This window comes from Chiloscyllium punctatum, chromosome 2 (genome assembly GCF_047496795.1).
Source record: "Chiloscyllium punctatum isolate Juve2018m chromosome 2, sChiPun1.3, whole genome shotgun sequence".
NCBI classification, from domain to species: Eukaryota; Metazoa; Chordata; class Chondrichthyes; order Orectolobiformes; family Hemiscylliidae; genus Chiloscyllium; species Chiloscyllium punctatum.
In genome coordinates this window covers 144,977,895-144,992,754 of record NC_092740.1, presented here as the reverse complement: position 1 = coordinate 144,992,754, position 14,860 = coordinate 144,977,895, and the positions used below count along the sequence as shown (strand labels likewise).

The 14,860-nt window shown below is 38.1% G+C and overlaps 1 protein-coding gene across 1 annotated transcript in view; it reads left to right on the top strand.

The window, feature by feature from the left end:
• The window catches only part of LOC140492530 (FERM and PDZ domain-containing protein 1-like), a 43,826-nt gene extending 32,496 nt beyond the window's left edge, over positions 1-11,330 (top strand). The window contains exons 13-15 of the mRNA XM_072591464.1: positions 269-407; positions 4,902-5,750; positions 8,434-11,330. Of these exons, the coding sequence (XP_072447565.1) occupies positions 269-407; positions 4,902-5,750; positions 8,434-10,751 (3,306 nt within the window). The 3' untranslated portion in view covers positions 10,752-11,330. The remainder of the gene's footprint in view (positions 1-268; positions 408-4,901; positions 5,751-8,433) is intronic.
• Positions 11,331-14,860: the final 3,530 nt, after the last annotated feature.

Here is a 14,860-nt window from a genome sequence, read left to right as displayed (position 1 = left end):
GTGGTTAAAGAAATAGATTGTTTTATCCAATATTTGCCCAGATCTTAGATTCCCTGTTGCCCTCACTTATCAACTCGCAATTTCTGCATTGTACAACATTTTCACGCTATAGATTGGAAGGAAAACAAATGAGGGAAAACACTGCTCCCAGCAAATTCAAGGAAGCTAATGTTGAGCAAAATCTTTAAAATGAGTGAGTTGATATCATTTTCAGGTTAGGTCTGTTAGTGGAAAAGTTTAATTACTGACTCTGTGTTTTTATTTACAGTCTCTGACATTGTTACTGGAAGCTCATCATGCTAAAGACCTTGTGTGTTTGATTGCTGGATATCATAGGCTATATGTGAACTCAACAGACTCCATATTCATCTGGCCTAGCAACTATCAAAGTCAGACAACTGAAGAAGGTAATACATTAGTCGTTTTTTTAAAAAATAAGAATCCCAGTTTTATTCCTGCCATACTTTTGCCCAAGAAACACAGAGAGTGATAGATGCCTGGAATGCAGAGGTAGTAGAGACAGACACGGTAGATTAATTTAAGGTGCATCTGGACAGATGTATGAGTAGGTGGGGAGCAGAGGGATACAAATGCTTAGGAATTGGGCGATAGATTTAGACAGTGGATTTGGATCGGCTCAGGCTTGGAGGGCCGAATGGCCTGTTCCTGGGCTGTAAGTTTTCTTTGATCTTTGAAAGCAAACTTCCAAATGTGAATTTTGTTTCTATTGTCACCACCCCCAGGCAGAACTATGTTTTCTCTGCCATTTGTTAACACTCCAAATCAGACAGGGATGTTCTGAATATAGAGACTGATTGAATCCTTGGTTAATGTCAGGTTTTGTTAAGTGGCAACCTTTACATCCTGTGTGAAAGTTGCAGTTTCAAGTAACACTTGAAGACTCTCTCACTGACTGGATGCTGAACATTAAGACTTGGGAAAGCTTAGATAATTCTGTGTACTATTTGGAAAAAAGGGAAGAGGTTTCTCCTGGTATCTTGGTCTTTTGTACCAATCTTGGTGACAAGATTAATTATTGGCCACAGAGAAAAGGCATCTCTAGGTAGATTGAATCTCCTTTCCAGCTTTAAAGGGAGATGAGTGGGTCTGAGACTAGTATTTTACAATTTAAAAAGGGCAATTATGTATGCTCGAAAACTGCACACCTAAGATGAACTGAGACACTAAGTTCAGGAATAGACTCATATAGAAGTAAAGGTAGATATTTAAGAGATATTTCAAAATAAGTATATTTAAGAGTAAATGTATTCCTACTGTAAAAAAGAAGTTGCAAAGGAAGAACAAACCATCTATGGCCAACATAAGAATTTAAGGAAGGTACTGAGATTAAGGAAGAAGTATAATATGATTAGCAGATCAGATATTGGACAGAAGATAAGGAATGGCATAGAATGACAACAAGATTAATCAAGGGAAAGAAATTAGAGTATGAGAGGATGCTAACTAGAAAAGGAAGAACAGATAATGAGTTTTTACTAGTATTTAGAAAGGAAAAGATTAAGTAAGGTGAGTGATCCTCTTGATAGTGAGAATGGGGAGAAATTAATATATAATAAATAAATGGCAGTTGAATTAAAGAAATATTTGCTTCTGTCTTCACTATAGAAAATACAAAAACACTCTAGTAATAGCTGTAAATCGAAGGGAGAGAGAAACCTGGTGAAATTACAATTAAGAGGGAAGTGTGATGAAGCCAACAGGTAGACCTCTGGGCTGACAGGCTTTCAGACCCATTTGGACTTCATCCTGGGTTCTTAAACAGAGGGACCAATGTGAAAGTCGAAGCATTGATGTTGATTTTCCAAAGTTTCATAGATTTGGATAAGGTTCTATTGGATTGAAATGTAGCAAATGTTATGTCATTATTCAAGAAGGGAGGGAAAGAGGAAACTATTGGCTTGTCACAGGGTAAGTGTTGGAATCATTACTGAGGAGCTTATAGCTGGACACAACTCTAGCTATTTGGGAAGAATCAGCATTATTCTGTGAAAGGGAAATCATGCTTAATCAATTTATGTCAATCTTTGAAGGGTTAGCCTATGCTTTGGATAATGGAACCGGTAGAGATACTATACTTGGGTTTTCAGTGGGATTTGATGTGCCACATAAAAGATAATTGCACCAAATAGGACCTAAATATTCACTTATTTGAATGGATAGAAGATTGGCTGGGTTCAAGTCCCATCTGATCCAGAGATGTGTAATAACATCACTGAACAGGTTAATTAAAAATATCTAGAAGATTGACCGGCTGACAGAAAGAGAGAATGTGTTTGAAAAAGCTCTCTTTCTGATTGGCAGGATGATGAGTCCCAGAAGAATCTGTGTTGGGGCCTCAGCATTTATAACAATGATTTAGATATGGGGAGGAAAGCCATGGCAGCTAAATTTGCAGATGACTCAAAGATGGGTGGGGAAGTATGTTGTGAAGAGGACATAAGGAGTTTTCAGATGGGTGTCAATCAATTAAATGAGTGCCCAAAAATTAGATTCTAGATTAGAGTGGTGCTGGAAAATCACAGCAGTTCAGGCAGTATTCAAGGAGCAGGAAAATCGACATTTTGGGAAAAATTTCCTGCTCCTTGGATGCTGCCTGAACTGCTGTGCTTTTCCAGCACCACTCTAATCTAGAATCTGGTTTTCAGCATCTGCAGTTCTTGTTTTTACCTAGTTGATTTTAACCCTACTGCGAATCCTCTGCAAGGATGCCTGCATTGAAGAAGTTTTCCTCCTCTCTCTACAAGAATTTCAGGAAGTCCCTCTCACTCTGCAACTCCCAGGTCATTTCCTCTGCCCTGAAGCTCTTCAACCACATCCTGAAACAAAAAGCTCTATTCCTGATGAAGGGCTTTTGCTCGAAACATCGATTTTCCTGCTCCTCGGTTGCTGCCTGAACTGCTGTGCTTTTCCAGAGCCACTCTAATCTAGAATCTAGTTTCCAGCATCTGCAGTCATTGTTTTTCCCCCGCCAAAAGTTAGGCCAATGTAGTATAATGTGGAAAAATTATTTAGTTTGCAGGCAGAATGAAAAAAAGCAGAGTTTTACTTAAAGTAAGAACAACTGCACCATTTCAAGGAGCAGAGATATCTATATGTGATAGTGCATAATTCACAAAACATTAGTTTGCATGTGCAGCACATAATTATGAAGGCTAATGGAATGTAAACATAAAGGTGTTTTGCTTCAATTATCCAGGGAATTGATGACAGTACAGGTCTAATATTTCAGGTAGTTTTGGTCTTCTCGATTAAGGAAGACCATAAATGTTTTTAAAACAGTTCAGATGAGCTTTCTGAGATTGATACCTGGAACGTGCAAGTTGTCTTATGAGAAAAGGTTGGGCAGACTGCCTTGTTTCCTTTGGTGTTTAGAAGTGCAATCCTTGACAAGTTGGAAATGGAAATAAAGTCTCCTCTTGTGGGTGAATCAAAAATTAGGGGTCACAGTTTTTAAAAGAATACAACCTTTTAGAGCAGAGATGTGTGCTTTTCTTTCAGATGGTTGGTGGGGGCTGCGGTCATTAAATCCTTTTTAAGGCAAAAGTAGATAAATATTTGTTAAGCAGGAGAATGAAAGGTTATCACATGGAAGTGGGGAAATGGAATTTGAAACACAGATAGATTAGTTATGGTTGTATTGATTGGCAGAGGAGGCTTCATTGTCCAAGTGACTCACATCTGTTCCCAAGTAGTATGTGCTTACATAAAGCCCTACTTTTTCTATTCGCTTTCAGTTCAGTCAATTTCCTGAATGTAAAGGCTCAGATTCTTTTCTCAGTGTACATTTCCTGCTATGACATATCATCCACACAATTAGTAAAGATAAACGGCAACTCACCCACCATCCTCTCAAGGGCAATTGGGGATGGGCAATAAATGTTGGTCATCCAGCAATGCCGTCATCACATGAATTAATATATGAAAAAACACAGTGTAAAGGACAGGAGGACTCTTCTCTCCGACACTTTGAGATGTGTGCAGATTATTAGAAATCGAGGTTAACGGACTGTTCAGCTCCTGTGGGTATTGTACCTAAGGGATGGTAATAATTTTCATGTCCATGCCAATCCTTCCATTAGACTGATCAGTTCTGTGGAGCATTAGCGAGGTTTGTGATTATTGGCATCACTTTCAGACAGTGACTCTTTGCAATGAAGTTATGATAGAAAATAAACTCATGTCAGTTTAAACATGTTTCCCTCTCAGAATGATATCAGTAGCAGATATCTGAGAGAGAGTTCAGACACAACTCACATTTTCCAATGGCATTGCTCACTCTGACTTTATGCCAATTAGGTGAGTTACAGTTGCTGATAAGTCTTGTTAAAATTCCAGAATGTAGGAACTTACATTTTATTATATGTATCCATAGGATCTAGAAAGTCTTGAAAGCTTATGCAAGGAATGTCTCAATCAGAAATATTGATCAAGAAATAGGATATCAAATTTTATTTACTGTAAAAGTTACTACTTTTCTTTTTACATTGTGAGTAATAGCCTGGCACTGTATTTGAGTGGTGTCCTGAAGCTGAATGAACATGTACAATTGGTATGACTTCAATATTGAAGCTTTAACAGTTAAAGACTCCACCCCAGGTATTTCCTTCAACCAACTCCTTGCAGACAGTAATACCCTGTTTACGTGAAGAAACTTATCCAAACAAACATTTTCAAGCAAAATAAATAACCTAAACAGAAAGGAAGAGCATAGAAGTTAATCATTGAAGTTTTTATAATTTTTTTTATTCATTAATGGGATGTCATTTATTGCCCATTAGTAATTGCCAGGAGGGCATTTTAAGATGGCAGAATTCAGTTTTTAAAGAAATATTAGATGGTTCCTTCATCTGACCTTAGATGTACCTTATTTTACTGTGCAGGTGACGAAGCCCGAGGATTAAGTGATTCAGAGTCATCATCAGACATTGAGTCATCATTAGACTTGTCTATAGAGCTCCACAAAATGAGGAGTGGATTCTTACAGCCTCTGACTGAAGAAAATGAGGACATCGAGAACTCGGAAAGTGAAGCTACAGACAGTGACTGCTTACGGGAGGATATCCAGGAAGAGACCAGTTGCAGCACAGGGGATGTGTCTGATCTGAATGATGAAACAACAAGTCAGGGAGGAGACTTTTGTGAAAGAAGCTGTTCTGCCGACTCTATGGACGAACTGCAAACGGAGACTTCAATGAGCAGCACTTCAGGTCCACACTCACATGGTGAGATTTCAGAAGATGATGACAAAGATTCTATCGCTGAAGAGAGTGATGGTGAGCCAGTTACAAAGAAGCACTGTACCATGGAATCAAAAGACAGTCTTGAACAACCTTCAGCAGACTCCTTAGCCTCTACTCCGACCCTTTCTAAATACATTGCAAGTGATATAAAGGTGGTTTGCTCTATTCCTGACCTCAGCCAAAGTGAGAACCCATGCACTGCAGAACTTTGCAACCAGTGCCCCAGAAACGAGGGTGAGAGTTATGCACAAGGGGACAAGTCTTGGAATGTGACAAGTCGTGGCCTGCTCACTGAGTTACCACCAATTCCTTTTCCAGAGGAACCAGCTATTGATGGGAACCTATCCAGTGAGGTCCTCACTATCCCGATTCTGGCTCCTCCCCCTGGCTTTCAGGACAGCAGCTCTGATGACGAATTTTTCGATGCAGCTGAAAAGTTTACTGATGTGGAATGTTCAGGTGACATCAAATTCAGTGGAACTGAAGCAGGTAGGTCTGACAGATGACAATCAGGTTTCCATTTACTTCCACTTACTCCATACAACAAATTAAATGAAATCCAAAATATATTTGAACACATTTTCAAACATACTTAAGAATGATGAATAATTAAAATATTTTCTGTGTTTATTTTGATTCACTTATTACATGTTACCAATGCACCTTTATATACCCGACTAGTGATGTCACATGAGGAACAGGTACTGAGTTCCAGTGATGTGAAGAATCTGAATTAAACAGGCAATGATGAAATTATTGATGTCTTCACAAGTTAAAAATTGCATCTTCAGTTATGAATTCAATTTAGTCCCATTGTTGAGCTCATTTGAAAAAGTTAATTTTAAGTAATTGACATATCTGAGAATTATAAAGCTTAAAATCTCGAGACAATTAATCCCTGGTAAAGTCATTCCGTTTCTAAAGAAATAAACAGACAAAGCAATTTAAGAAAATTATACTTCACTAAAAATAGAAGAATTCACGAAAACTTCTTTCTCCAAATTAAAAGTTTTTTCCCTTAGTATGTCTTTGATCATTTTCCAGACCAGTTTAGTGAAATCCTGGTCACTATTATGGAAATACATTCCTGCTGATACTTTTTGAATCTGCCCTGCTTAGTTTCCAAAACCAAAATCCAGAACAACCCTTGATCATCACAAAAGGGGATAAGAACAACTGTTCCCTAATGTCTTTTTAAAAAAAACACAGGTTTTGGAAATAAGGACTAAAAATATCCGCAGTCCTGTTGATATTCTGAGTTGTGGTCTTGTCAGGCACTTATCCTTCTGGAAATCGAAATACAATCCATTCATCAGTTCTCTTTTATCCATGGGACATGTTCCTTCCTCAAAGAACTCTAATAGATTGGTTAAATGTGATTTCCCATTCACAAAACCACGTTGATACTACCTGATTATTGAGAGTTTATCCAAGTGGCCTGCTATAACTTCTTTAATAATAACTTCTGACATTTTCCCTATGCAGATGTTCAGCCTGTCATTCCCTGTTTCCTGCCCTCCTCCCATTTGAGTAAAGAAATTACATTCACTGTCTTCCAGTTTAATAGAAGTTTTCCTGAATCTCAGGAAATTTAGATAATTAAAACTAAGGCAACAACTATCTCACTGTGGGGGGGTGCGGGGGGGAAGGGAGGTCCCCGAATTACGAACATCGAAATTAGAGACACTAATGTATTCAAACATGATCCTGGGATTTATTAATTTTAATTTTAAAGATCTGATAGTTGGAAGTTACTTACAAATGGTTATTTTACATTTTCCTGCATCGCACTCTGACTAGTCATTTCTTTTAAGATTCTTGAATAAAGTCCACCAGAACCTGAGCACATGGCAGGCTGCATCTCCAACAAATTACTCAATACCACTTCTTTGCTAATTGTAAATAGCTTCCCATCTTTTCATTTTATGACTTGTAGCTGCATCTGAAATGCTATTTGTATACACAATAGCGAAGACCGGTACAGTTTCACTAACATTAGTGAACCATTCGGGCATTTTTGACTACCTGGCAACTTTTACTAGTAACCTTTTTCTGTGTAGCCAGCATAAATGACCTTGTTTGCTTCATTAAGCTCCCACCTTGCAATGGTGGATTTTGGTCTTAGAAACCTTTGGAGTAGCTGCCCAGACATATAACCGGAGCAGGAGAATCAACGTTTTGGGATTTCCCGATGAAGGGCTTTTGCCCAAAACGTCGATTCTCCTGCTCCTCAGATGCTGCCTGACCTGCTGTATTTTTCCAGCACTACACCCTCGACTCTGATCTCCAGCATCTGCAGTCCCTCCTTTCTTCTAGATCTACAAATTGTGAAGGAGGGAGTCGGCCATCATGAATCACAGCAACATTCTAGCAAAGCTTGACCTGTTGAACCTAAGCAGAGCAAGCAGAAGTGCCATTTCCTCAGAACACTAGTGGTTGGCTCCTAACTGCAACATAGCTTTCATTGAAAAAACAGAAACGACATGTTGTGGAGTAGCTGAAACTGTCATTAACCGTGTAACATTCCTTGTTGCCAAGCAGCCAAACCCTAGTTCAGTCTACTGTCTCAAAGAGAGCTGAAACGGTAGACTAATGTAGGAAGATAGTGTTGTAACTATCGACAGGATAGTGGACATTTAGCAGCATGATATTCTAGATAAGGTTGCAGAACAAGAGTACATTTGTGATTTTGGTATATCTTCCCATTGAGGCACAATACTGGCAAGGGCACAAGCATTTAACCAATGAATCCTTGTTCCATTGAAAAATCCACTTATAAAAATTCACCCTAATGTGCCCCTAGAATCACTGGAATAAATCATTTCAAGGGGCAACTCTCGTACAGTAAAGACATTTGCTACGCTCACTATAAAATAGAAAGGAATATAGAAACTTGAAGTTTTGCTCCTTATCCGTTATTCAATTCATTTTATTTAAGATAGGACAGTTCCTCTTTGTACAGCTCTATTGGTATATTCAAGAATTTATTTCAAATATAGGTTGAAAATCAATTAACAATGGAGGCCAATGATTACATGTATATGCTAAGAGTCATGTAGATGAAAATTAAACTGCTCTGTTAACTAGCAGAGTAGTCACTGTTGTTTGATGTTTGGAGAAAGGATAAACAATATGTCCACAAATTAAATATTTTATTTTGTTTTCTTGGTAGAGTTGGAGTCTGCTAACATTAAGGGGATTGAAGCAAAACAGAATATGCAGATAAGTCCAAGTCCTTATGGCACAGGACTGGACATCAAATCTGTTGAATGCATCAAAAGTAAAGCAGAAGAAATAAAATACACAACTACAGGAAAAAGACATTTTGCATCTGATGACGTATATGATGTAAAAGCAGTTGAATTGCAGTGTCATTCAAACAAAGATGGAGATCATATGTGTTGTTATGAAAAGGAACATCTTATGACAAAAATGCAGCGATCACTTACTCTTTCTTCTTTGACAAGTATCGAGAGTGAACTTGCCTTGTTGGAAACTAAGCCTATTGGTCCATTAAAATCCATTTCCACCTGTGCCAATAAAAAGGTCCAATCAGATTTAATGGAAATGGAGCCAGATACCATGGAAACGAAGTCAGTCACAGAAACAATACCAGTCATTACTCCAGTTTCAGTTAGACGTTACCCATGTGATTCAGGCATGAGAGAGGAATGTGCTTCTCATACAGAGACTAAAGTAGGAGAAAAATTAAACAAACTTTCTCTTAAAGCCCAGCTGCCTGGAGCTGACTGCACCAATGTGGAGGAGTGTTCAAGTCCTTCAGGAGTAATTCTAGAGCTTGCTCATGCATACTCACAGAATCTAACAGAAGATAAGATGCATAATGTTACCACTGTGTCTTGCGCTGATGAACAACAAACCATGAACACAATTAGCATGAAAGACAAGGAGCAAGATGAAGCAATTGTCAAAAACAACACAGTCCTAGAAATGGGAGATGAACATGCTCAGTGGATGGACAAGGATCAAAGTGGAACTGCATTCAGGCAAACTTTATATCAAGTAAACTCCAAGGAAAATATGTTCATCTCTGAAGAAGTGGTTAAAAATAGTCAAAGACGAGGATCATGTTACCAAAATGATGATGGCAGTATAACTTCACAGCTATATTCTATGAAGTCTACAGGAGATCTGACAGCACTGTCAGAAAACTCAGTACTGGAAAAGAGAATCTCCAGCAGGAGGAACTCATCTGAGACAGACAAAGGAAGCAAAGATGCTTACTCCCTTGACATATCCAGGTTACTTCTGAATTTAAATCGAGTCTCCTTTAAGACATTCGGCACGGTTAAACATTTGGGATCACCACACTTAGAACCAAAGATTGAAACTTGCGCAGTGAGGTCTCTTTACATTTCTAAGTGCAACACAGAGCCTGCAGAAGACAGCTCAAAAGATTACTTACCAAAAACAGAACAGATCTCTAACCAGACTGAGGCAAGTATAAATGAGATCAGTACATCGATAATTTGCCCTCAAGATAGAAACCTTCCTCAGGAAATATCTTCGCTGACAAATACACCAAGGCAGCTTTATGAAGTAGACAACTCAATCATTCAGGAATTCTCAACTGCAACTCAGCAAAATAAATGTCCCTCCACCAAACTGAGCTGTCTCCAACAAATAAAAGATAAACACAGTTTGAATGTTGACTCCAGAGTTCCAGCTGTCCTCACAACTGACTTGGATAAGGAAACAGATGAACAGCTCCCAATGGGTGATAAGAGCACATGTAGCTGTAAGATAGTATATGGGAATTGTTTTAGAGCACAGGGCACTGATGTTGATGACGAAAGCAAAGATTTAGCATATTCCATACAGCAGTGTTCACCAAAGACCACCCCACCTGATTCAGGAAACCACCTCTCTCAATACCTCACAACATTTACTGGGCGAAGTGAGAAATCCATGCTTACCTGTTGTTCCTTTGATTTTCCTAAAACTGATCTTACACCAAAGCTTGAAAGCTCCATTCTGTCACAATTCAAGGCTAAAAGATATAGCATGCCGAATGGATTCCATCTGATACAGAACGATATCATGGAGCTACTCAATGTGCTGAAAGAATTCCCCAGAGAAAGTCATATTGAGGAAGAATGTGCAATACTTACTTCATCAATAAAGGAGAAATTATATACTGAAAGTGGAAAACTGATGTCTGCTTGCCAGAAGGGCATTAAAGTAGACCAGGCTCCTGTGGAGATGCTCCTGGGAGTTTCTGAAAGTTTCCAGGCCCTCATACAGCTAACAGCAACATGTCTCCAGTTCACGACCTGCATGCATTGCGCAGAACGTCATGCCGAAGTGGTCAATAACTTAAAAGAGGTTTCTTTGACTTATAAAACCTTTGTGCAAATCTCTGAGGATGCATGCAGCAGGAAGTGTGATGACTTAAGCATGAAACTCCTGGCTCAACAGTGTACTGCACTGACCGCTGGGGTTTTCTGCTTGACACAGCCATTCAAATAATTCACCCCTGAAACAGAAAACAGTGTTTGTAAAGTTTGGGACATGAGAGAATATAATTAGAAAAATCTAAAGAAAGATGTAGAATTGTGTGACAAGTACATGACATGCACTAAACTCATCCCCTGGAAAAACATGTGTACTACAATATGACACATTGATTGGCATTGGCCACATGACTAACAACAATCAGAACTGATGCAAGACATGTCCTGTTTCTAGGGTAATATAGTACTCTGCTGATTCTTCAGACTTCTATATAGACAGCATTTTAATGCTGCCCTTTCAACCTGAAACTGAGGTCTGAATTCATTCCATTGGCTGTTGGGATCTGAAGGTTTCAGGGGCTTCCCACGTGTTACCAGAGAGGACCAGGTCATGCTACAAAATTTCATATCATTTGATATGAGTTGATACCAAATAAGCAATCTCATCCAGAGGGACCCAGTTGATAGCTCTCGAAATGAAAATATTATGTCTGCCTACGTGTGTCTGTGCATGAGTGCATGAGTGTGTGTGTGTGTGTGTGCGCTGAGGAAAGAAGGTGCTGTCTTCAGACTGTTGATAAAGTAGGCAGTGAAAAATAGTTTAAATATAAGAATTTTCCCTTAGTATCTATCTCATGTTCTGTGTGTTTGATATTAGCACTAGATATTTTAAGCCGTAGAATGTTTCAGTCTTTTTAATTTGACATTGTTTGTTGCAATAGAAAAATATATGGTATTAAAGAATCCTATTTCCATATTACAATGTTAAAGAGTGATCATTGGATTTTCTCAGGATGGCGGGAGACGGGTTGCATTATCTATCACTTGCTAGGGTTTACTAGAAAGACTTTCTTAGTTAGTTGATATATTTGTGTAATTTCTATCTGAATAGAAAGAGGCTAGGATTTTAGGATACAGAGATTAAATGGGCAATGCTGCGAAAGATCATTAATTCTCTCAGTGGTTTATAACAACACAAAAATTTAAGCTATTACCTCACCAATTCTTTTGACATGCCAATGCTGATTATATCAAGATAGAAGCCATTATTTGTCACATACAAGACTGTAAAAATTCTAAGTTTTTTCGTAGTTATACACATGGTCTGGGACTAACTCCTTGATGCACAGCACTGAAAGAGCTCTTGAACACAATTATGTTATACTGAGGCTGACAATTTGCCCATCATTAAAACTAAGGTATTGAAAATTATCGCTTGCAATTCTGGGTCTACAGTTTCCGTACAATTATCAGTCCCTAGATGGGGAGTGTTGGTTTAAGGAATCACCTTTGTGATAATGGATGCCCAAGACAGCTTTTAATCAGAAAAACTTCCTTGTTTTTTCTTTTAATGGTTCAAAACTCATACAACCTTGAATAAAAAGGCAACAAAGACTATACTTTCACAGAAGCACATTGTTGCATGTACAGAGAAAGTCATACTTTCAAACATTTTATTTTCTCTTTCAGCTATAATTCACATAAACTGATCTTTGCTCCTACAAGCAGGAAGTTGCATTTTTTTCAGTGACCTATCACTGGAGAGTTGCATAATCCAAGAATTAACAGTGTCCTGCTGGCAGTCATTTCCTCACTAATCATTGATGGTCAATTTCCATGGGTTTGGGAAGAGGAGAGAGTCTCAACATGTGGTTAAAAAGCCATATTCATTCCAGAAAATGACTGAAAATATTGTTTCTGCTATTTGAGGATTTCTGTAGGGATATTTACAACTCACATTTACATTGATTTTTACAGGAAACACATATGATGATCCCCTGCATAAGTGACCCGATTAGCTCATGCTATTACAGTAGCAACAAATTTTACAATGGGTGATTTAAAACTCAACTTTGTCTTTATAACCTAACAAGAGTGGGGGAATTCAAAACTAGGTGAGAGGAGAAAGATTTAAAAGGGATTTGAGAGTCATATGTAGAATGTACTGCCAGAGGAAGTGGTAGATACAGGCACAGTTACAAAATTTAAACAACATTGGACATGCACATGATTGAGGGATAGGGGCCAAACACAGGCAAGTGGCACTAGTTTAGTTTGAGAAACTTGGTCGGCATGGATGATTTGTACCAAAAGGTCTGTTTCCATGCTAAATGACTTTATGACTCTAAATTAACATGTATTTATTATTATTAAATAGAACTGTGATTTTAGACATAATCTATGGGGACCACAGACATGTTGCAGAGTTCCATGTGGTTATACAGTTTGAAGGGTACCTGTCTGCATTAAGCACAGCAAGGCAAAAATTCAATCCTTTATGTGCAGGATTTGAACATCCATTGTTCATTTCATTCTACTCCAGACACTAGTCATCCAGCCCAGTAAACAAATCAACTCTTAGAGAGAGATATGAAGCACACCAATAAGATCATTATAAGGGACAAGGAATAATCCTTTGAGCTTATGTTATTGATGAGCATGAATTCAATATGAGTCTTATTCTCAGATTTCTACATAAATGGAAGTTAGTGAAATTCCAGCTGGAAATGACAATGGCCACACAGTAAGTCCATTCAGATTGACTAGAAAGACTGTTACAATGATCAACCAGTAGGTAGGTTAAATGAGTGAACCAAATCAACCTAGGTTGTAAAAACACTTTCTGGTATTTTATTTACAAAGGAAGAAATATCAAATTTTATGAGAAAACTAATATATAATTTTGTGATGTCAAAATCTGTCTTTGCACAATTCATTTCACCCAAATTGCTCTTCATTTGTCAGGTTCTCACTTTCTTCTCACACAAAGTACTGGTTCAAAGAATCAGACTGCATCGAAGAGGCCCTTTGGTCCATCAAGTATGTGCTGACAAAGCTACACTAAACCTACACTCGTCCCATAGCTTTGAATATTATGACATTTCAAGTCCTCATTCAAATACTTTATAAAGGTTGTGAAATTCATTTGAGGTGGAGTTCCATTGAAGAGTGTACAATTTTGTTGAGTGTAGGGAGAATGAGTGACACGAGGCTATCCTGGCCATGAGACCATTTCCAGCATACTCCCTACATCTGACATTGCACCATGGTTGGCTGTATGGTTGGGGTGGAGGGCATTGAGTAATAATCAAAGTATGAACCCCAGCCCTTCTGTACTCTTTAGGTCAATGGTTAAAGGTCAACTATAAATTAAGAGGAATCCTGATTCCACTGATTTGTTTGTCATCTAATAATATTCATAGGTTAAGGACCTTCCTGGTCTAATTATCTCATGAATGTTTAAGAGGCATTTAGACAGACACATGAACAAGCAGGGAATAGTGGGATCTGGGCAATGTGCGGATGGGATCAGTTTTGAATGACAGAGCTATACTGTTCTGTGTGTAAATGTATGTATACTTTACACTGAGGAAGAAAACAATGAGTTCATATCAATTTTTTTCATTTGCAGTAAAGCAGATAACCATGATTTTTTTTTTGATAATCACAGCACTGCCCTGAACCTAACAATGCAGAAATACAACAGAAAGGGCCTCACTCATATATCATAATGTGATTAAATTAAACTATCTAAAGACTGGAAGGGTAAAGTACTTCCATATCTGATGCCTTTGTTTTCACCAGTTGCGGAGGAGGAGCGAGCTAGAATCCAAATCTAGTCTTTCCAGTTCGAGTACAGTCCGTTCTGGATTCAAATGTGCAATATTGCTCTTTATTCAGCTCAGGCTAACACAAAATTAACAATATCACATAACATTCATTAGTAATATCTTAGTTTTCATAATAATAGTTTTCATCTACCTGTTTAATTTTCTTCATTGTCTCAATTCTTTTTCTGTAACCTTATTCACCCCCCTACCCATCCATTCTGCTTTGGTCAGAATGGAAAATAGGAAATATCCCATTGATATAGTATGATTTTCCAAGGTGGAATTAAACATTAGAACAAGAAGTTTTATCTGTGTAGTGTCTTTAATGAAATAAAACATCCAAGATACTGCTCAGGTACATTATAAAAGAAAATTGATACAGAGCCAGAGAAGGAGATCTTGCGTCTGATGAGGTAGCATCTAAAAGGAGGCTAATGTGTTCAACCATGGCTAGTCCAGGTGGATGAGGAGGGAAAAAAATTGATATTTTTCACAGTCAGACAGAACGCCATTG